This window comes from Artemia sp. Qi Xiang Cuo, chromosome 13 (assembly GCF_049724085.1).
Source record: "Artemia sp. Qi Xiang Cuo chromosome 13, ASM4972408v1, whole genome shotgun sequence".
In the NCBI taxonomy this organism is placed as follows: Eukaryota; Metazoa; Arthropoda; class Branchiopoda; order Anostraca; family Artemiidae; genus Artemia; species Artemia sp. Qi Xiang Cuo.
The window spans coordinates 43,141,585-43,164,949 of NC_142806.1; the positions used below are offsets into that span (position 1 = coordinate 43,141,585).

The 23,365-nt window shown below is 37.1% G+C and overlaps 1 protein-coding gene across 1 annotated transcript in view; it reads right to left on the bottom strand.

Annotated features, from left to right (window-relative positions):
- LOC148945314 (proton channel OtopLc-like) overlaps positions 1–23,365 on the bottom strand; it is a 66,972-nt gene that overhangs the window by 33,617 nt on the left and 9,990 nt on the right. The window contains exons 2-3 of the mRNA XM_089098999.1: positions 16,040–16,200; positions 894–1,050 (exon numbers count right to left, since the gene is read on the bottom strand). Coding sequence (XP_088955125.1) covers positions 894–1,050; positions 16,040–16,200 — 318 coding nt within the window. The remainder of the gene's footprint in view (positions 1–893; positions 1,051–16,039; positions 16,201–23,365) is intronic.

The window sequence follows — 23,365 nt, forward strand, 5'->3', positions numbered from 1 at the left end:
TGTTCTTTGCCTGGATGTTGGGATTGGTGAATTTGGATTTTAGTATGAAATTTGTTGGGGTGTTCTCGCGCTGGGGTGGCCTCCTCTGTTATCTCCTCCCATGTGTGTCTTTTTTTTTTAATTTTTGATTTGCTTTATTTGTTATTTCGGAATTTTTTTTTTTTTTTTTTTTATGTTTTTGGCCGACACATCGAGCCCTGCTCCCCGTCGGCCAGGTTAGAAAATAATTTATTCATGTAATTTGTTTGATAAATAAAAGTTATCTATCTATCTATCTGCCATTGAAAACAGGCTAACCTCTACAAGAGTTTAAAGTGCATATAAAGTTCTCTTATAGGTAAATCTATATGTAAAAGAAAAGAAACTTTTATCCGATAATGTGGGACAGGAACGCCAACAGTTGTCCATACGACAACATAAAGCTATCCATTGGCAGTTCCTCTTGAAATCACCTAGAACATCTTCCTTCGTGTAAATTTGTTAGTGACCAAAAAAAAAAAATACAGAAACAGGGCTGCAAAGTTCAAATATGCCTCCTTTTTATTACAGCAAGCGAATTCATTAACCATAACAAAAAAAGAGATAGGTACTATTTTTTTCGAAACTAAGTTTAATTTAAACTTGATTGGGTTTAGTCAGCAGAATGAATAGCTGCAATCAGAATGTCCCCACATCTGGTCATTAAAACTAAAAGAAAAACCGTGTTAAAAAGACAGCATGTAACAATCTCTTGGCAAACTCAATTCCTTTTCTTCGAATCAGTCTAATCTCTTGTAAAATTAGGAGAGTAGCTCACGCCATCTGCCTAATTATGGCAACCGAATAACGGCTTCATGGACAAAATTTTTTTTCAAAAGAGCAAAAATTGGTCTAGAAAACCAGAAACTACTCACGTAAATGTCCGTCGGTACTAGGATCATGATTGGCTAGGAATTCAAGGATTTCGTGCTTTGTTTCCTGGACAATCACATTCAGCCAGACACAAAGATTAGTTGCTACCAAATGCATTAGTCCAAGACTGGCAACCGATGGATATTTCTTACGAAAAATCTAGAAAAACAAGAATTATATTACTTTTATACAATTTTAATGTATATTGAGTGATGCAATGGCCGTATCTGTTCTAGAGGAAAAAAGGCAATGTAAATGAATTCAGACAGTATGGTATGGTATTCAAACATTTAATTTTGTATTTTCATGCTCAATAACTTAATACCAGGGACCGAGCTTCACTCTGCGAAGTAAATTTTGGACATGAAAACATTGTCCGGCATATTTCCCACGTAAGAGCAGGAAGATAAGTATTCAAATTAAGATTATAATCTTAGAGGCCGCGGTAATGAAAGTGGTCAACAGTAGCAATGGAACGTCAGAGGTTTGTAACGTTGAGGAACATCTGTTAAATATTTCCCAGAGGAGTTATCTCCGGATTATATTAGGTACTTGTTTGATTAACCATAAAAACAATAGGAGAATGTGTTATGTAGAATCTACAAAGAATATATAAGAATGCCTTTAGGAGAATGTAGTTCAATCCAACTTTCTAGGGAGTTTGAAACAGATAGGCCACGTTTTACCGATGAAGGATGATTGATTTCAAAAGATTGTGCTTTGTGGTCCTCAATCTGGGACCAACCAAAAAGCAGTTCATCCTCCTGACGACGAATCGCAATTTACTGTTTTAAACCGATTTTTGTACTGTATATTTCAGCAATTATTGCGGTTTTAGTGAAATATTTTTTTTGCTTCATATAATTGTGTAAAATTAGTAAAATTCAGAGGCTCTTCCAAAAAAGGTAAAATCCTAGATTTAAAAATAATGTAAGGAATAAATGGTTCTTAGCTTAGATACACAGCAGAGGGACAAGGACTTTCCTAGAAATCCATTGGTGCTTCTTCCTAGAGAGGCAACTCATAGGGAACTTTCGAAACCTGGGGTGCAAACCTGAGTTTTCCAATATAACAATCTTCATAAGTCTCCTGCTTTCCCAGTTATTCGATTGTTAAGCCATGTTATGTGTTTCCCTGTCAAATAAATTTATCTCTTGTTTCTCACTGTCGGTGGTCTTTTACTCGCTAATGAACTCAACATTAATTCTAGAAAGTTTTGCCTTAGTAAAGAGCCATTTTCCTCCTATGTATTATATTTTGCCTGACCACTTAGTTTAGAAGATGTCGAAAAACTTTGGGAGGTGGCTTATTCGATTGAAAAGTGAAGCAATCTAGTGCTCTTTTTAAGGGTTGAAGCTAGGAAGTGGGATGGTGTTAGGGGGCTTAGAAATGGAAGAAAGATCTTTTTGATTCTGACCATTTTGAGACTAGCAGCTGCAAATGTAAGAGAAACCTGATGTACAAAAATTATTGGGGGCACTAGCCCCCTGAAAACGATGTCCGAAAAAGGGCCAAGAAACTTGTTTTTTCTGATCGGTTCGAAAGTTAAATCTTTAGATCTTAGAGTTATGGGATATCAATGCAGAAGGAAAAATAATAGATATCCGGAAAAAGGGCCAATTTTTATTTCCGTGAGCAGCTTCGCACTGTAAGTCACTAAGCCAAGTAGCGTTAACGGGGGCCTGGGTCCCCCAAAAATACGGCACCAAAAAGGGCAAACTTTTTTCTGATTGGCTTAAAATATATATCCTTACATTCTTGCGCCATAAGGACAGAATTACCACTTGAACAGAATTATTGGCATTAGTCAGAACCACCAAAAAGTACTACTTTGACAAAAAGGTACTACCTTCAAAAAATTATAGCCTAACGCGTGTTGCAGTTTGCGTAACATACACACGGGAATCAGAAGATTTCTTTTTGGTTTGAGATAAAGTTAAATAATTCTAGATCCTTAGGACCTAGGATTTCTCTCTATGTTCATTTCGCCTAGTAGCCCAGTCAAAATAGCGCAAAAAAAGGCCCAACCTCAAACAAATTGCAACAAAAATGATTTTTACACCAAAAAGTGTAGAAAAATCAGAGAATAACATACTAAAAGCCCGCCAAAATCCACCCATGGGAAAATCCGTGGCAGGGGAAAAACGGAGGAACCAGGGGAATTTTTGAAAAATCCAGAAGTGTTTGGATTGATCCAAGTCAAGATGATTTCCGATGTAATTTTTAACGTAGCAGCAAAATCTTGCATCAGAATCACGATTACTCTGTCCCCTGAACATTTACGAGGGGGAAAAGGGGGGAAGAAGGGGAGATTTTGGTTTTCCAGGTCATTGCGATGGTAAGATGCAACCATCCTGCTAGCAGGATATAGGCCTGGAATCAACAACTTAGCATTCGGCATGACATCTAGTGACGAGTTCTCTGGCAACTAAACCGTTACTTGATATTAAAAAACTTTATATTCTTTCCTGTGCGTCTTTCGCTTTTCTTCAGCTCCATGGTGATATTCCTAGGTCCCTTAGGTTTACGTCTTCTTTTGTATCTGATCGGTAAAATTACCAACTCCGTAGTTCTCTAAATATCCAAATTCCCCATACACCAACAATAAGATCCGATTTTAATCCTCTTGTTGCGTGTCATTTGACATGGAACACCCTTCCCGATTCGGCTCGTGAATGCCACTCGTTTGGCACCTACAAAAGACTAGTAAAAAAATATTTTTTTTTTCATGTAATTAATTTTCTTTACTTTTGCCTGCTGCAAATTTTTTTTTAATTTTATTTTTTTTTTATTGAACTGTCCTTGTTTTTTTTTTTTTTTTTTTTTTTTTTTTCGTTTTATGAAGCAAATACTTTACATGTTAAAAGTTCAAATGAATATGTTTATATGTTTAAATATTAATGTTATGTTTATATTGTTTAAATCTTAAGCGTTTAAATGTTTAATGCTTATTTGATCTTTTCATAATCCCCCTCCTACAGGCCTTGGAGCCTTTGTGGGGATTTCTAGATTGTCATGTAATTATTTTACCGATATATGGAAAATAAATCTATCTATCTATCTATCTATCTATCTATCTATCTATCTGGACTGACATCTAGTGTCTCTTCAGCGACTGAATTACCCAAAATGTAACGCGCTGAATACTCAAAATAGGTAAGTTTTCTTGTGAATAGTTGGTCATTTTTGTCCCGAATCTTTAAGAATTTTAGTCATTTTTTGTTTATCTTGTACCATTGAGAATTCTTTCTCTTTGAAGTGACTACCATACTCAGTTTCGTGACATTTTATCTCTATTTTTACCAACGGCATCTTGCGACTCCTGGAACCGAATCTTAATGCTTGAAATGATCAATCCGTGGAAACTGTGTTAGTTACCTCACTGACAACAGTTCACTATGTTTGTTCAATTTGTGCTTCAATTTCAGTTTTCTACAAGAAGAGGACAAATCTCGTGAATTTCTTTGCTCCGTATCTCCCTAATTATCCAACTAAAAAATTTCACAAACAGGGAGTGCTGACAACATCTTATCAGTCGTGTAAAGTGTTCAGTTTTGTGCTTGCGTCGGGAATTGATTCGTTTAATTGGTTTTACCGTTTCTTGTAATATTTACACTAGTAGATATGAGTATCTACATCTACTGTATATTTTTTTTAATTCACTGCTGATTATTTGGGTTATTTTTTTTACCAATTGCGGCTTGATGCAATGATGTTCATATTATTTATGTTTGTTCAGTATTTAGGAGTCTAAAAAAAAAAGAAACATGTCACGTACCTACAGAGCAGTATATAATTGAGTTTTTCTTTCTCGTTTTGTGTAATTTGTTCTAAGAGCTGATTGAGATCTTAGCTCCAGCGTTCGTTACTAAAAACCACATGCATAACTCCTAAGTTTATGTGTATTGCTTTTTTTTGCTTTGCTTATTGCTCTGTCTTTTCCTTTTTTGTATGACGGGTTTTCCAATAAATAATAACAATAATAATAATAATAAAGGAGATTTGCGGCTTCAGTCCTCTTCCCACATCAAGTTCTCTGTTACTGAATTAAGTTCTCTGTTATTCTAATATTATTCTAATATTCTAATTAAGTTATATTCTAATATTATATTCTAATTATATTAATATTCTAATTATATTAATTATATAATATTCTAATATTATATTCTAATTATATTCTAATATTCTAATATTAATATTAATATTCTAATTAAGTTATTCATCAAGCTCTCTGTTACTGAATCTTTCGTATCTTCATTTCAGACGAGTATGGCTTCACAATGTGCAATCTGTCTTCAGAGCGAAGGATATGATAACAGTCTCTCTACGCTTGGAAGCAAAGGTGCCGTCACAATTAATGCTGCCAGTAAAGAAAGAGGTGATTCTGTCGAAGTTAACCCAGGTGACAAGGTTCATGCTCACTGTCGAAGAGACTTCAGTAACCAAAGAAGAATTTCTAGTCTTAAACGTTGCAATGAAAGTGATTCAGCAAGTAATCAAGAAAGAAACAGTATATCCTTACGTTTTGCAAGTTCTTTATTCGCATTCGACAAAGACTGTCTGTTTCGTGCGACCCCTGTCATTGCTGATCTGCGTCATCCAGGCTATTGGCCATCCCACACTGTTAGAACAGACACATTTCAAGTCAGTGTTAGACTTATGTGTTCAAAAATACAAGACGAATGGTCGACCAGTATTTTGGGAAGGTTAAATGCAGCTACTGCTGATCTCCACGCAGCTGATGCTATCTATCACACAGTTTGTTCAGTGAACTTCCGGACTGGAAAAAACTTGCCTCAGCGCTATTCGAAATTAAGTGGTGAACCTGAAGTAAAGAAGTGTAAAAATGGCAGACCTTCCGAGGAGGTTCGAAAAGAAGCGTTTTACAAAGCTGCGAACTTCTTTGTCGGTCGGGACGATGTGCAGGTTACACTGACCGATATTTCGATAAAAATGGAGGAGTTTTGAGCCGAAACGGATCTGACGCCACAACGCAGGAGTTATCTGAAAGTAGCTCTAGTTGAGTATTGTGGTGACAATAAGACCATTCGTTAAGTTCTTGTGAAGTAAAGTAGCGAGAAGCTAGGGAAGCGGCAGCGAGCATCCTCCAGGCTTATTACCAATTGCCAAAAGACGTAAATCCGGAGAAAGAAAAATTCAAGATTGCGAAAGCTTTTGCAAGAATAGGGGAGATCGAAATAAAGACTGTGATATCGTTCATAGAAGAATATGACCAAATACCCACCTTAGTTTCGGCAGAGGACAATCTCGAGTTCCTTGTTCCATCCCTACGGCTTTTCCTGTTGATTTTCATCAAACACAACAACACCAAACTTGTAGTCAGTACAATAGGGCAGGCAATAATGTAAAACACCAGACCTCGAAGCATTATTGCACCAATGCAACTGGGGTTGGGTGAGTCTATGCATTTTCGCTTCGGTTCACGCGACGTTGTCGACACACTGAGCAGCCTAGGCTTTTGTATTGGCTATGCAGAAACCCTCCGATTTGAAAGATGTGCGGCAATGGCTGAAAGCCCCGACCAAGAACTCAACATACCAAGAGGCACTCTTGTCCAGTATATTGCAGGCAATTACAATCATAACGCTAACACTCTAGATGGGCGCGGTACTTCACATGGTATAGCTATTCTTGAGGTTAAGTCGCCAGGCGGCAAAGAAGAGTTACGCGTGTTTCCCAGAAAAGATTTTGACTTGAAAGAAATTATAGAAAAACTGCTATACCGATCTACCCTTATGTGAAGCATACTGCTTTTACAAATCAGCTCACTTACGTAGAGTTGGTACTTCCAGAGTTCAGAGACAATGGCAGACATCTTGATATCATGTGGGTAAATTCTCAGCTAGCTCTGCGAGGTTCTCCAGTCGGCTGGTCAGGTACAATGCGGTCAGCTCATGCTGGACAAACCCAGAAGCGGTCATCGATAGTTTTCCACCCTATGATTGATTTAAACCCAACCGATCTCACGTACATCAACACAACGTTGATGTTTATTGCTGAGAAGGCAAAGAAACTGAACCACATTCCTGTCGTAACCTTCGACCAACCACTGTATTGGAAAGAGAGAATGATGGTTGAATCGTCGCCTATCAGTAGCCCCTTGAAAGAGATCGTAGTGATGCTTGGGTCCTTTCATAGAAGAATGAGTTTTCTTGGGTGTATGGGCTATCTTATGGAAGAAGCAGGTTTGGTTGAAGTCCTTGAACAGATCTACGCACCGAACACTGTAAAACACTTCATCTCTGGCAAAGCAGTTTCTAGAGCAATGAGGGCACATTCTCTTCTTGACTTAGCTCTGCACATCTTACTTTTTGCCTGTGCTTTCGAAGATACTGCCGACGGTTTACGAAGTCAACCCGCACCCCAAATGGTGAGCGCAGCCAGTGTCTATACAGAGCTGACATCCGAAAATATTTCTATTGAAGACCTTTCCGCGTCTCCAGCGGTGGTTTCACTTTTAACAGAAATTGAGCCGGCAAAGAAGGAGCTAGCTAGCGAATCTAGGACTGCGAAACTGTGGCTTGAACAGTATTCTGAAATGAATAAAGTTCTTAGGATGTTAGTTCGCGCTGAACGGACTGGAGATTTCGACCTGTATCTTCAGAGCTGGTTTAGTATGCTTCCTTATTTCGCGGCATGTGGTCGAACTGCATATGCTAAATCAGCCCGTCTTCATTTACAAACCCTTGCAGTTTGAAAGAATCGCAGCCAGAATTATACGAGAAGTTCCAAACTGGTCACTTTTCTGTTAACAGAACCGAACATTCGTGGTGAGGACTGGCAGCAGACCTTGTTATAGAACAAGTCTTCTAGCGGTCTCACTAGAGGGAGAGGTATGAATGAAGCGCAGCGGTCGATCTGGACACTATCTGTGCCACTGCGAGCTCAAATGAATGTAATCATGCAATACCTAAACGGATCTGTTTACCACACAAGCGACCAGCCCGTTGATGCGTCGGGGTCAAGGATATTGAGAGACAGAGAAGATTTGCAGAAGTTGCTCAAGTTCCTTGAGCCTTTGCAGCCGTTCAATAGGGGTCAGGAGCTAATGAATATTGTTACCGGAGTGAATGCTTCGCCAGAGGTCAACGTCGACAAAGCAAAAGACGTTGGGTTGCACATACTGCAAGGGATGGTTGGAAAGCCAATTGTTGGAACCCTTGGTCCCAGTTTGTTCAGATAAATGTCCCTCCCAGATTCCTTTCTTTTGGCCCCTTAATTATTTTCCTTCCCCGAGTAATAATTATTAATTTTCCTTTTATTTTGTGACGCCATTTTATGTCCGCATAATTGCGTAGTTGATTAATAGACTACGAGGTCATACATTGAGCAGTTAGGGAGGTTGACCAGTGACTTAGTAAGCCCTCGGATTTGCTGGAAAAAATCATTACCACCCCGTACCCCGTCGCAGACACGCGGCTAGCGGAGCGGGCCGGAAGAAAGAGTTCCTTTTTTGAGTCAGTTCTTTTGTAGCGTGTCTTGAATACAGTAAGATTTTTTTTATACTATATACGCTTTTAACTTTTCAGCCTAGGTTGAGTCTAAAGAGATAGCTAGAAATCTCATCGGTAACCCTTGGCTTTTAAAAGTGGCCCTGTGGCCATTCGATCACGCTAGTAGATACGGAACCGTTGGAGTAACCGCAGAAACCCAACTATTTTGGGCCTAAGAGGGATTCTCCCCCTCCAGTAAGTGGCATAGCAACCTCTTGCGCCATTTTTGCCTCAAAAAGTAGTGACCCCGTACGTTAAACCTCCAATACCAATAGAGACTATTGTACTCAAAAGAAAAGATATAGTCGTAACTATGGCTGCAATGTCGGCTCCGAAGCTTGATGGTGAGCCGGTCGAGATTGACCAAACATTATTGTTCCAGTGACAAGCGGCTGTAGCCACTGCCGACGGTCAGGATCTGTGGGATACTGTTGGTTATGAAATTTGCTCTTTTCCTCCTGCACTTGTCGGGTCATACCAACTACTACGCACAGCTGACAAGGCTTCCCTCTCAAATACCCTCTGGAAAATGATCAAAGGCTCTTCTTCGAATCCTTCAACGAGTTACAAATATGTTGTAGATGGAGGATGGCTCCTACATAAATTGCCTTGGAGAACCGGCGATACTTTTGGACAAATATGTCTGGCCTACGCTAGCTATATCAAAGCTCATTTTGGAAATGCTACGGTTTTGTTCGACGGATATGAACATTCACCATCAACAAAACACCAGACTCACTTGAAAAGATCGAAAGGTAGAAGATCACCTGATATCGACTTTACTGGGACAACAACGGTAGCCCTCAAAAAAGACTTTTTCCTGAACAACCTGAAGAACAAGGGAAAATTTATCCTCCTGCTTGGTGGATTGCTAAGCTCGTTAGGATGTCGCGTCGTGTATGCTTCATGTCATGCAGATTTCACAATTGCGACAGCCACAGTGACAAGTTGTTCTGAGGTAGAAACCTGTCTTGTTGGCAATGACACAGACATGCTCGTCTTGCTGCTTCACCATTGCCAGCTAGGAAGCTACCCACTTTTCTTTTGAGCAGAGACCAAGCCGGGAACATCCAAACTCTACAACATAAGAGAACTAAAAAGCAAGCTTGGGGAAGTCGCAGAGGTCATACTGCCCATCCATGCTTTCCTGGGATGCGATACGACCTCTAGGTTCTACGGCGTAGGAAAGCCAGTGTCACTTTTATTGGCTGAGATCAATGAAGAATTCCGAAAAAATGCGGCGGTGTTTTGCCGGAAGAACTCCGAAAAGCATCAGATCATCAGTGCAGGTGAGAAGCTCACACTGCTTGTTTATAGGGCTAAAGCTGATACCAATCTTCAGGACTTGCGTCACACCATGTTTGTCTCAAAACTGGCTTTTTTGACGTCGGTCGCCTACCCAGCAAGATGATTTCCGACATTGTCAGCTGCGAAGTTTCACTTCTTCAGGGTTTTCCTACAGGTCATGGACTGTATGGGTTACTTCGCTACTAAGGACCCATATAACTTGGGTTAATGGCTACACAGATCCAATTACTTACCTGTAACGATGGACTCGAAGCCAGCACCCGAAGCACTATTAAGAATGGTACGACGTGCTCGCAATTCATGTTGTGAAACAAAGCATTGCAGTTGCAAAAGAAACGGACTTAACTGCACAAAAGCATGTGCCGAGTGTCATGGTAACGACGGCCAAAATTCAGAAAGCATTGACCTTGACGATGATTTTAACAACTAAGTACCTGTTTTAAGGTTTTTATTATTTCATTTGTTTTAAGTCTGAGATTCACCGAAGCACAATCAATCTGCACCAATTTTATACACCGTGATGATTCTTAATATACTGTGATCGAATCCTTGTTGAAATGGGCTCCGCAGCCAAAAAAAGAAAGAAAGAAAAATAAATTTCCATACTTTTCACCATCTGCCAGTTTTTTTCCGATGAGGGAAAACTAGTATTCTGAAGGAAGATTTGGATTCTGCGTCTCAAATAATATCAGAAACTGTCTTTACAGCGATGAAATCGAGCGAATCTGAGTCTTCCTCATTTTCTCCTGTTTCCCCCGCTAACCCTATCAGATACTCCCGGTGGTGTGATATAATAACTCTGATGCAGAATTCAAGTTCTGTGACTTGAACTACGTAGGACTGGGTATTTACAGAGCTAAAATCAGAGGTCCTGGCATTTTTTCAGAATTTTCCCTATTTCCCCTCTTTTTTCCCTGTCAAACTTTTTACCATCGGTAGATTTTGGTGGGCTTTTAGTATGATGTTCTCCTGATTTTTTTGCATTTTTTGGTGCAAAAATCATTTTTGTTGCAATTTGTTTGACCTCAAACGCTATTTTTACTGGGCTAAAGGTTTGAGATAGATTTCTCTTCTTTACATCTTGTATGTTGATGCGAAACGGTCAATAACCATCAAGGTGTTGCTCTGAGATTGCCACGCAAGAACATTTCTAAATTTCACAAATCACATGCGGAATAATGCGAGCCTAATATAAATAAAGTTGTGCTTGAAGATTTACAACTATCCAATTCTTCAAAAAAGTGATTAACAAGTTGAAAGAAGCTGTCTTCAAAATTCTAATGGGAAAAAAGTTTCTGAATGTCTCTTGCTGAGAAGGCCAGGATAATTGTGTAGCTAATAGGACCATACAGTTTTGCTCACAGGGAAAGATTAAATTTCAGGTAAAGATTAGTTCAGGTAAGGATTGAATGTGTTAACTTAGTTCATACTATATTTATTTTATTTATTTATTTTCACCCAGTCGGTAAGCACTCAGTGCGTGTTGTAACACAAAGAAAATACTATAAACAAAAAGGAAACGCATGAATAGCATACAATATACATACAATAAACACAGAAACAATAAACATAAAGAAAACATTGCTAGCGGTAAAGAAAAAAAAAAAAAACTAAAACAGAGAGAAAACATGAAAAATACTTCTAATCGATTAAACAACCTCCAGGAAAATGCATCAATATACTGCGCTGAGTAAAACAGTATACCTACAATATCTTCCTTAAACAGAGACAAACTTTCAGCACAAACAAGGTCATCTGGCAGGTGGTTTCATAGCTTGTAGACCTTCTTAACAAAACTAAAAACCTCCTATGATCAGGGTTGCCACTCGGTGAAGAAAAATTTACTAGATTTTAGTGATTGTTTGGTTCATTTAGTGATTTTCTTCAATAATCTAGTGATTTATGTGCTGATTTAATGATTTGTTTTTTGTTTAGGCAATAAACAAAATCACTAGAAATAGTGATAAGTCACTAGGGGTGGCATTCCTGCCTATGCTTCACTCAAGTTTTAGCAGGTAAATGTTATGCGTATGCTGGCGTTTTGTCTGATACCTTGAAAACTGATATAAGGAATTTGGGTTTAGATAGTCAATACCATGGGTAATACGGTAAGTATTAACACGGATCATACATAAAAGATCTTTTAGTTATCAAAATAACAGTAAGCATAATCATAGAAAAAATTTGGAAGCCATAAGACAAAATAGTTAACTGAAAAGATTTGGCCTTCCATTTCCTTGCGCTCCTGATCAGCTCTACGGGGATATCCCAAACTCTTGGACTAGGAGCTTTGAGTTTCTCAAGCATAATATCGGAACTTGTTTCTGGAAGAGTTTTATTTCAAAGTGATGTCCAAATTGACTTGAATGCTGAACATGACGTTCGGCCAAAGTGCTGCAGTGAGACAGAAAAATATATCCTTCATGAACGCGGGTATTTCAGAAAAAGCGGGAACCAAATGTCATACTTGATGATGGACACGGTGTATTCTTTACCATTTTTTTTTTTTACCAGACCAAGTGGCTTGAGTCAAAAAGGCATCTGTTCGCCCAAAAAGTGAAAAAAAAGGTTCCTCTGAAAACATGGCCATAAAAACGGCCAATAAACTTTTTTCTGAACGCTTAGAAACTTAAAACCGTGAGTTCCTGGTCAAGTGGGCTTTAATGCAAAAGAACAATTTTAGTTTTGGGGCACGGGGTCACGCTCTAAACTACGGCTCAAACATGGTAAAAAATCTTTTTTTCCATTTGACTTTGAGAAATTTTAAACTTTCAAGGATCGTTGCCTGGGCTAAAGGGACCACAAGCTTTGTTTGAAAAAGGGAGGGTATGAGAGGGCCTGGAAATAGGCCAAAAGCCCCACTGTCCCAGACCAGTATAAAATTTACAGCCATAGGTCCCCGAGCCAAGAGAACCGTAATATAAAAAAAAAAATTATGGGCATGATCCCCTCCGAAACGCGACCAAAAACGACGAAAAACTTGTTTCTTCTGGGAATTTCAAAACTCACATCCTTGAATGGATGGGTTAAGAGGACCCAAAAGCACATAAAAAAAGAGAAAAAGTTGGTTTCCCCGAAAAAGAGCCAAAAAGGCTCTTTTCTGAACAGCTGAAAACTTAAGCCCAAAACTCACGGGGTCAAAGGGACCCTAATGTACAGAAAATATTTTTATTGGGGGCATGACACCTTAAAAATGAAAAAAAATTTGAATTGGCTTGAAATGTGTACAAAAAGTCGCTTGGGACAAGGGGACTACAAGTCAAAAAATAGAAAAAAAATCGTTGAACTGAAAATATAACTCTTTTTCTGAAGAGGTAGAAACTTGAAATTTTAAGTCCTGGGTGCATTGGCCCCTATTGTACAACAAGAATTTTGATTTAGGGGCATGGTCTTCCCTGTAAAAATAGGCTCTACAAAGGGATTAAAATTCTTTTTTCCAATTGGCTTGAATAAACTTAAAAGGATCGGTACTTAGTCTAAGGGGACAATTCATTTTCGTTGGAAGGCGATGAGTTCAGCGGTAATTGTCCAAAAACCTGTTGCCCTTTATCAGCTTCAAGGTTACAGCCTCAAGTCCCTGGCCAAGGGGAGCCTAATGTAAAAAAAATAGTTTGTGCCAAATGGGGTCCAGAAATTGCTAAAAAAACAAAACATTTTTCTGAACAAAATTTGCAAGACCACAGGTAGGTTTGTCCTGATCGGCTCTAAAGCTGCACGTAGACAGGGACAAGAACGCAGCGAATACATTGATAATTTTGAATGTTATTTATTTGTTTGTCTGTGGATTTCCGATTTTATTAATTTTTTTAAATTCTTCCAATTTTTGTTCCCCTTGATTTATTTTTCTCTTGGCTTTCCGTGCTGTTTTGTTTTGTCCCTTTTGTTCTTATACGAGTCGTCACATCCATATTTTTTTTTGGTACCTTTTTTCAAATTTCTCTAACAGCGCTGAAGAAGGGATGCAATTGTCTTCCTGAAATATTCGCTTTGTTCGTTCAGTTTTTCGCTGACCTTAGAAACCTCATTTTCGATTTTTATTTCTTTATTTTTTTATTTTATTTTTCTACGGCAGATCGAGTCGTGATGTCCATAATATACCTCATTTGTGCTCGGCAAAAAGGACCTAAGAGAAGAAAATGTTTTGAAATAGATTGAGTTTGATCGATTCGTGACCCCCGGAATTGGGCAAAACATTGTTTTTATCCGGCCAACTTGAAACTTTCAAGATGAAAAGACTGAACCAAGAGGAGCTTGGGAGAAGCTAAAGCTTCCTGAAGAAGCTAAGAACCCAGACAGCTAAAGCAAAAGGCGTGGAAAAAATGGCCCAGGCAATGATGAACGAAAATGAAGTAGAACAAGATCTCTGGCTTAGAGGTATGCAACAATGATCATCACAATAAGTCACAAATGACATTGCAAACGAAAATTACGCACAATAAAATCTGCGGTTAGAAGACAAGCGATAGCGAGACTCACATCGTCGCAAACTAAAATGATGAATGAAATCTGCTGATAGAATAAAATCAAAACAGGAGAGAGGAATTAAATTCACCCCATAATTTCTTAGTTCAACTGAAATTTTTGAAATGCCACCATATAACTTGAAATTAGAGAATAATACTTTTATTATACTAATGCGTAATTTAAATATTTCCGAGGGTATATGCAATTGAAAATGCCTGGTTGTTACTGAATAATATAGCAACGTAACTGAAGCAAAAGAAAATTACTGTTGAAAATCTGGAAAGTTTTTTTTGGTGTCTATGACGTCGTGCGAAATTATACAAGACAGTGAATTAATTCGGATAGCTTGGCAATGATTTCAAAAAGTTACTTCAAAGGCAACGAAAAAGTGTCTGAGATAATGATCAAAGAAGATGAAGCACAATAAAATAGGCGTTAAGAAAATATGCGAAAACTACCATTACAACGAATCACAAATGGAAATGATGCACAATGAAATCTGCGGTTATTAACGTGATTTTTTTTTCCTGATGTTTAGTGCTCGCCCCGATGCTTTTTTTATTTAACAATTTATTATAAAATTTTATTTAAAGGGTTAGCAGCTTCAACATCCTTTAAATGAAACTCAGAGAGGAAAGAAAATAACAAAATGAAAAATAAAATAAAAAAAAGGTGAAAAAATGAGAATTTTGTCAGCCAGTGGCGAACCATGAAGAAGAAGAAATAAGCAAATATTTCGAAAAGGACCTCCACCAATTCGTACTCAGTGCTAAACAAAAAAGAAAGAAAAGTGTTGTGAATAGTGTTGGAATGGAGAAAAAGCAGTAACCAGACAATCTCAGGTATCTTTGAAGCTATTCACACTGTTCTTCGGTATTATTCCTTTCATCACGGATATCAGAATATAAGAATATTCCGCTTCCAAGCTTTACGTATGATCACTCTCTTGCATGTAGTGCAAAGACACTATTTAGTAAAAATCTTCCAACCGGTATAAAAATTTCTAATATAACAAGTGTTCGAGAAAACTATCTGCGAGGCCACCAAACTGCTTTGATTAACAAGTAGCAGCATTCTACCCAGTCTGTATTATCCCGACCAAGGCCAAAGTTAGAGCGATTACTGCCTTAGCTCAAGTAAAGAAACACTCTCTAAACTGTTTGAGAAACCAAATTTGGAGGTTGCAAACCAAATTCAGTTCACTACAAGCATTGGACTATATATTTGTAGTGAAGGTTGATCAATCTCAATTTATTTATCTTTGACATTAAATTTCTTCAGTCTAACCCCCCCTCCAACCGAATTATTGGTCGTGCTCATAATATACAGATATAATAAGTAGTGAAGTTAAAGCAAAATTTCACTATTGTATTCCCTTATGCGTGAAAATAGTAACCAAATAAAAATGACCATTTTAAGGTGGTTTTTGGATTCTTTACTCAGTTTTGTCTTTTTTGTTGATTTTTAGCCAAAAGATTGAAATGTTAATACTGAATTTTCACTAATTTGGACAAAAAAAGTCGCTGCTTCTTCAAAATTAGACCTAGGTATAACTATGATGGGAGCGGCCCGGAGACACTGAATTGGTGGTATAAGGGATGTAACCCCGCCCCCCTCCCTCGCCTCCCAACACAATCAATGCAAAAGTTTGAGCTTTTTATATTACTATATAACGGCTATTTTAAATCTATTACTTAGTTTTAGTCTCTCTCCCCCCTCTTCTAATTTTTTTTTTAACCTTTACGGAATTCAATATTCTGAGATACTTTAAATAACCCTCAGACAGTCAGGTACTATTTTAGACTACAATGTCTAATTTTTTGACGATCAAACGTTATTATTTAATGAACTACATTTCTTACCTTAGAATTCAGAAAGATGAAATACATTTGAATAAATGTGAAAATGGATTTCGTTAAAGGTGATAAGGCTTGCAGTAACTTCTGACAGCTAGAGTCTTCTCTTATTTCAAAATTTTGTCCAAAGTCAAGGCCAGAATAAATCAAGCTGCCAATGCCAAAAACTAAAATAAAAGTTTCTTTACGGGCATAGGCCTTGATTTTGATACGTCAGGGTTGGTAGAGTATTGACAGCCTAAAGAACAATCCTCATATGACAAACTTTGATTCTGTGGAAAAGTATTTCATAAGATTCTTTAAAAAGAACTACAAAATTTCTTTTAATGAAGATTTCATACGAAATGGTAAAGAACAGGCAAAATCAAATTAGCGGTGACAGTCCTTATGAAAATTTTGTTATTAGGATGAAAAGAAGAGCACATGTTATTGGCTTCCCTTAGTTGGTGGGCCAACTTATTAAGGAATATCGACCTTATGAATAAAGAAGACTTTTTAAGGCCCTGAGTAAAGGTAGAAGTCAAAGATTATATTTCAAACATTTCTGGAAAGAAGGAAAGGTCACCAAATACTTGTTAGAAAAAAAAACTCTACAGCCTTAGGTACTTTGACGACAAAATTAGCTAACTAAAAAATGTTTGAGCTAGTCAGTCCAGTGTATTTAGTTTTGAAGATTAAGATGGAGATTTTGACTGTCGACTCATCATTTAAATTACTGCGCCAGTTTAGGTCCTGGAGCAGCTTCTTGGCCAAGTATCCTTTATTGTTTTCAAGGGAAAATTTTGGTATTGTTCACTCAGGCGCAAAACAACTTTGTCACAACTTCACTTTCACAAGAGCATTAATTTCGACTCATTTAACGGTTATCGTGGCATTAAATGAATTTGATTTTTTTTTTTGGCTTCATTTCAAATACATAAAATTCATTAGGTTTGAAGCTACCTTTACTAGTTATTATTGTAAGGAAATTAACAAAGTTTAAAAAAGGAGGAGAAACATCTTCAAGAAGGGGTGCAATCAGTAGCAACGCTATAGCATTGCCTACAGTAAAGGTCATAAGGCCATAAGGCTGTTGTATTGTTTATGTATTTTTTTCCCAGAGGCACTTCCTATGGAAGGGATGGTCGTACAAACTTTAGAGGGGGGGGGGTCATTCGAATGGAAATCGGAAGTTTGAGTGCAATTTTTAAGAGTCAAAAATGATAGGAGAGCAACTAGCAACCCCCCTCCCCCACGCCCTTTCCACCAAATGCATCACATAAAAGTTTTGAGATATTTTGTTAGAAAATACTTCAAAGGTCAGATAACAAAAACTCCGGTGTTGACATAACCCCCCAGGGCCCGGGGCAGGCGTTGTAAATCATGCCCTGGGGGCATATATGGTTCTTATGGAAGAGATGCTTGTATAAACTTCAGAGGGGGCTCACTTGTCTGGAAAGTGAGAGTTATAGTTCACTTTTTAAGAGTCAAAAGAGATCGGAGGGCAGCTAGCCCCCCACGCCCTTTTTTCACCAAATGCATCCGATAAAAATTTTGAGATAGCCTATTTGTTAAAGATAGTTCAAATATCAGATAACAAAACTCTGGGGTCGACACGAACCCCTCAGAGCCCGGGGGCAAGTGTTTTAAGTTATGCCCAGGGGGCGTATAAAGCTTTTATGTAAGGCGTGGTCGTAAAAACTTCGAAGGTGGCTCATTTGATCTTTTTATGAGTCAACAGTAATGAGAGGGTATCTAACCCCCCCCCACATACACACACCTTTTTTTACCCAAATTCATCCGATCAAAATTTTGAGATAGCCAGTTTGTTTGAAATAGTCCAACGATCATATAACAAAACTTCGAGGTCAACATATCCCCACCCAGGATCTCGGGGGAAGTGTTGTATCTTATGCCCCGGGGGCACAGAGTTTTTTATGGAAGAGGCTGTCGTATAAACTTCGGAGGGGACTCAAATGATTAGAAATTCAGAATTCTAATTCCTTTTTTAAGAGTCAATAAGTGATCCGATGGTAACTAGACCCCCCCCCCCAACCCTCTTTTCCCCAAGTAGCCTACGTCCGATCGATTTTTTTTTATATAGCCATTTTGTTCAAAATAGACCAAAGATCATATAACAAAAACTCCAGGGGAATAAAAAGGGCACTGGTCATTCCAAGTTCCAATCGAATGAGCCCTTTTTGAAGTTTCTGCGACAACTCCAGTAGAAAGCTATCTTATACTTGTACGCCCACACCAAATATGGGCATAGCCTCCCTAGGGAGAACACGTGGTTAATAAAAGTGGGTCAATAACTTGAATTTCCAACGGTCGATTTATTTGCTGTTGCTGTTTTTTTGGCCACGTGCACGCTCGAGGCGAATGTTATGAGTTTCCAGAAATAGGAAACAGTTAGATCACGTGTGACAGATGATGTCATGGTTGATTGATTTGACACGAAAGGGGAATTAATTTATTGTTCCCAAGGAGAATTGTCTCCGGGACGAAGTTTATTAATATCGTTGGAGTTCGACCAGAATTGTTTCCGGGGCAAAGTTTATTAATATCTGACAGGTGAAGGCAAGGTTAATTGTAACTCCGGCGAATGTTTTGATCTTAGAGATGAAGAGTTTAACGCGAGAAAAGGTTTCTTAGTGATTTCAAATGTGACAGTACAGAGATGCCAAAAACAAAGGGAAAACGATGAAATTACGTTTAGAGATTATTTGGGCGAAACCGTTTTAGACATTTTAGGGAATTATTTCGGCGAAACAGTTAGAGACATTTAAAAGATGATTTTAGAGGAGGTTTTAGAAGAGAATTTGAGGATGAAACTCTGTGGTCGTTATAATACACAAGTTCTATTTAAACAGTGTCGTGAGGACCTCTACCCCAACCCCAAACGGTTCCGATCCCCCATCACAACCCCGAAGGGGCCCCCAGCGCCCCAAAGGGCCACCCGGCCCCCCAAGGGACCCCGGGCTCCCAAAGATTCCCCTCTCCATTTTTTAATACTTTTTTAAGGCTTTATTATATCTTTTCAGAGCAAGTTATTTTCTTAATGTCCCTCCTAAACCCATTTTCCAACTTAAAGTACTTATCTTTTTCACCCACAACCATACTTTACAGCTTTTTTTGGATACCTCTACACCAAGAAATACTTTTAAAACTACATTTCAGAGAAAGTTACTTTCTTAATGTAACTCCTAAACATATTATAAAAGTTGAAGTAATTATCTTTTTCTTCCAAAAATGTACAGTAAAGCTTTTTGGTTACCTCACCACCAATTATCTTTTTCACCCACAACCATACTTTACAGCTTTTTGGATACCTCAACACCAAGAAATACTTTTCAAAGACCATTTCAGAGCAAGTTACTTTCTTAATGTCCCTCCTAAACCCATTTTCCAACTTGAAGTACTTATCTATTTCATCCAAAACTATACTATACAGCTTTTAGGATACCTCAACACCAAGAAATACTTTTCAAAGACCATTTCAGAGCAAGTTACTTTCTTAATGTCCCCTCCTAAGCCCATTTTACAAGTTGAAGTACTTATCTTCTTCACCCAAAAGTATACCTTACAGCTTTTAGGATACCTCAACACCAAGACATACTTTTCAAACACCATTTCAGAACAAGTTACTTTCTTGATGTCCCTCCTAAACCCATTTTTCAACTTGAAGTACTTATCTTTTTCATCCAAAACTATACTATACAGCTTTTAGGATACCTCAACACCAAGAAATACTTTTCAAAGACCATTTCAGAACAAGTTACTTTCTTAATGTCCCCTCCTAATCCCATTTTACAAGTTGAAGTACTTATCTTTTTCACCCAAAACAATACTTTACAGCTTTTAGGATACCTCAACACCAAGACATACTTTTCAAACACCATTTCAGAGCAAGTTACTTTCTTAATGTCCCTCCTAACCCCATTTTACAAGTTGAAGTACTTATGTTTTTCACCCAAAACTATACTTTACAGCTTTTAGGATACCTCAACACCAAGAAATACTTTTCAAAGACCACTTCAGAGCAAGTTACTTTCTTAATGTCCCTCCTAAGCACATTTTACAAGTTTAAGTACTGATCATTTACACTAACAACTTTAACTTACAGGTTTTACGATGCCTCAACACCAAGAAATACTTTACAAAGACCATTTAAGAGCAACTTACATTCCTTATATCACCCCCAAAACTAATTTTCAACATTGAAGTACTTATCTTTTTCATCCAATACTATACTTTACAGATTTTAGCATACCTCAACACCGATAAATTCTTTTCAAAGACCATTGCAGTCTAAGTTGCATTCTCAGTGTTCCACCTCAACACATTTTACTAGTTAAAGTACTAATGTTCCTAACACACTAGTTTACTTTACTGGTTTTAAAATACCTCAACACCAAGAAAAATGTTTCAAAGACCATTTCGGAGCAATTTACATTCTTAATGTCCCTCCTAAACTCAATTTACAAGTTAAAGTACTTATCTTTTTCACCCAAAACTATACTTTATAGCTTTTAGGATACCTCAAAACCAAGAAATACCTTTCAAACACCATTTCATAGCAAATTACTTTCTTAATGTTCATCCAAAACCCATTTTACAATTTTAAGTACTTATCTTTTTCACCCAAATCTATAATATACAGCTTTTAGTATACCTCAACACAGAGAATTTATTTTCATAGACCATGTCAGTGCTATTTGGATTCTTAATCTCCCTCCTAACCCCATTTTAAAACTTGAAGTACTTATCTTTCTCAACCACCAATATAATTTACAGCTTTTAAAATACATCAAAACCGAGAAATAATTTTCAAAGACTAGGTGAGAGCAAGGTACAGTGATAATTTTCATCCAACACTAATTTTTCAACTTGAAGTACTTATAATCCTTAACCACGTCTATACTGGTTATAGAACGCATCCAAAACAACAATTACTTTATAAACACCAGTTCAGAGCACGGTACTTTCTTAATATCTCTCTTAAACCCAGTTTACCACTTAAAGTACTTATTTTTTTTACCAACAACTATAAAGCTTTTAGAATACCTCAAAACCAAAAATTACTTTTCAAAGAACATGTCAGAGCAAGTACTTTTTTACTGTCCCCCCTAAACCAATTTTACAAGTTGAAGTAGGTATCATTTTCACCAAAAAGTATAATTTACATCTTTTATGATACCTCAAAACCAAGAAGTGCTTTTCAAAGACCATTTCAGAGCAAGTTACATTCTTGATGTTAATCCTAAACCTAGTTTCAAACTTGGAGTACTTATCTATTTCACACAAAACTATACTTTACAGCTTTTAGAATACCTCTACACCAAGAAATACTTTTTAAAGACCATTTCAGAGCAAGTTACTTTCTTAATGTCCCCCCTAAGCCGATTTTACAAGTTGAAGTACTTATGTTTTTCAAACACAACTATACTGTACAGCTTTTAGTGTACCTCAACACCAATACATACTTTTAAAAGTCCACTAAAGAGCTAGTTACATACAGAATCTCCCTCCTATACACATATTCAAAGTTGAATTACTTATGTTTTCCAACAACAACAAAAATTTACCGATTTTAAGATTCATTACCACAAAGAATTAATTTTCAAAGACTATTTCAGAGCAAGTTGTATTCTTAATGACCCTCCTAATCACATTTTACAACTTAAATTACTGATATTACTCACCCACGACTATACATGTTTTAAAATACCTCAACACCAAGAAATACTTTTTAAAGACCATTTCAAAGCAAGCTACTGTCTTAATGTCCCTCCTAAACCCATTTTACAACTTGAAGTACTTATCTTTTTCACCCAAAACTATACTTTACAGGTTTTAGGATACCTAAACACAAAGAAATTCTTTTTAAAGCCCATTTCATATCATTTTACTTTTTTAATGTCCCTCCTAAAACCATTCTCAATGTTGAAGTAATTATCTTTTCCACCCAAACTTTACAACACAGATTGTAGGATAAAACGTCACCATGCCTTAATTTTAATAGAACTTGACAGAGCTAGTTATATTCATATGGTCCCTCATACGCCTCTTTTACAACTAAAATATGTCTACTTTCTTCTCAACATCATTTCATGACAGAGTTTAGAAGGCATCAACCCCTAGAAATAACTTTCAAATACCTTTTTAGTATAAGTTACTTTCTTTATGTCCCCTCCTAAGCCCATTTTCCAAGTTGCAGTACTTATCTTTTTCACCCACAACTTAACTATGCAGATTTTGGATACATCAACACCTAGAAATAATTTCCAAAGACCTTTTTAGTACACATTACATACTTAATGTCCCCTCCTAAGCCCATTTTACAACTTGAAGTACATAACTTCTTCAACATCAACCTAACTTTAATTCTTTTAGGACAACTCAACTCCAATAAAAAAATTCAAAACACATTTAAATATATCGATCCAGTATAATGGCTCATCTAAACACACTTTTCCAACAAGCATGACTCGTTTTATAATTACACTTATTTACTTTTAAGACTTTAGAATACCTTAATACCAAGACATACTTTTCAAATACCTTTTCAGTGAAATTTACTTTCTTAATGTTCTTTTTAAACCCATTTTAGAAGTTGAAGTACTTATATTTTTAAACCACAACTTTAATGTTAAGCTTTTATGGTAACTCAACACCAATGAAATAATGTTCAAAGACAATTTCATAGCAATTCCCTTTCATATTATCCCCTCCTAACACCATTTTACAAGTTTAAGTAGTTATCGTTTTCATCCAAACCAAAACTTGACATATTTTGAGTACCCCAACACAAATAAATAAATATATAATAAATATTATTTGAGCTATTATTTATATATTTAACTACTAAAGCCATTTTACAAGTGGAAGTACTTATTTTTTTAATCTAATACTATAAAGTACAGCTTTTAGCATACCTAATCACCAAAAAATACTATAAAAAGACCAGTGGAGACAAGGTTACTTTCTAAATGTTACACCTAAACCCATTTCCATCGATGAAGTCCTTACGTTATTCACCCACCTCTTTACTTTACAGCTTATATAATGCCTCATTACAATCAAATACATTTAAAATACAAGTGAAGAGCACGTCATAGTTTTATTGTTAATCCTAAACACATTTTCAAAGTTGAAGTCCTTAACTTTTTGACCAAAAACGATACTTTACAGCTTTTACTATACCTCAACACCAATGAAATAATTTTCAAAGACTATTTAAGAGCAAGTTGCTTTCTTAATGCCCCTCCTAAACCCATTTTACAACTTGAAGTACTTATCTTTCTCACCCACAAATATACTTTACAGCTTTTAGAATACCTCAACACCAAG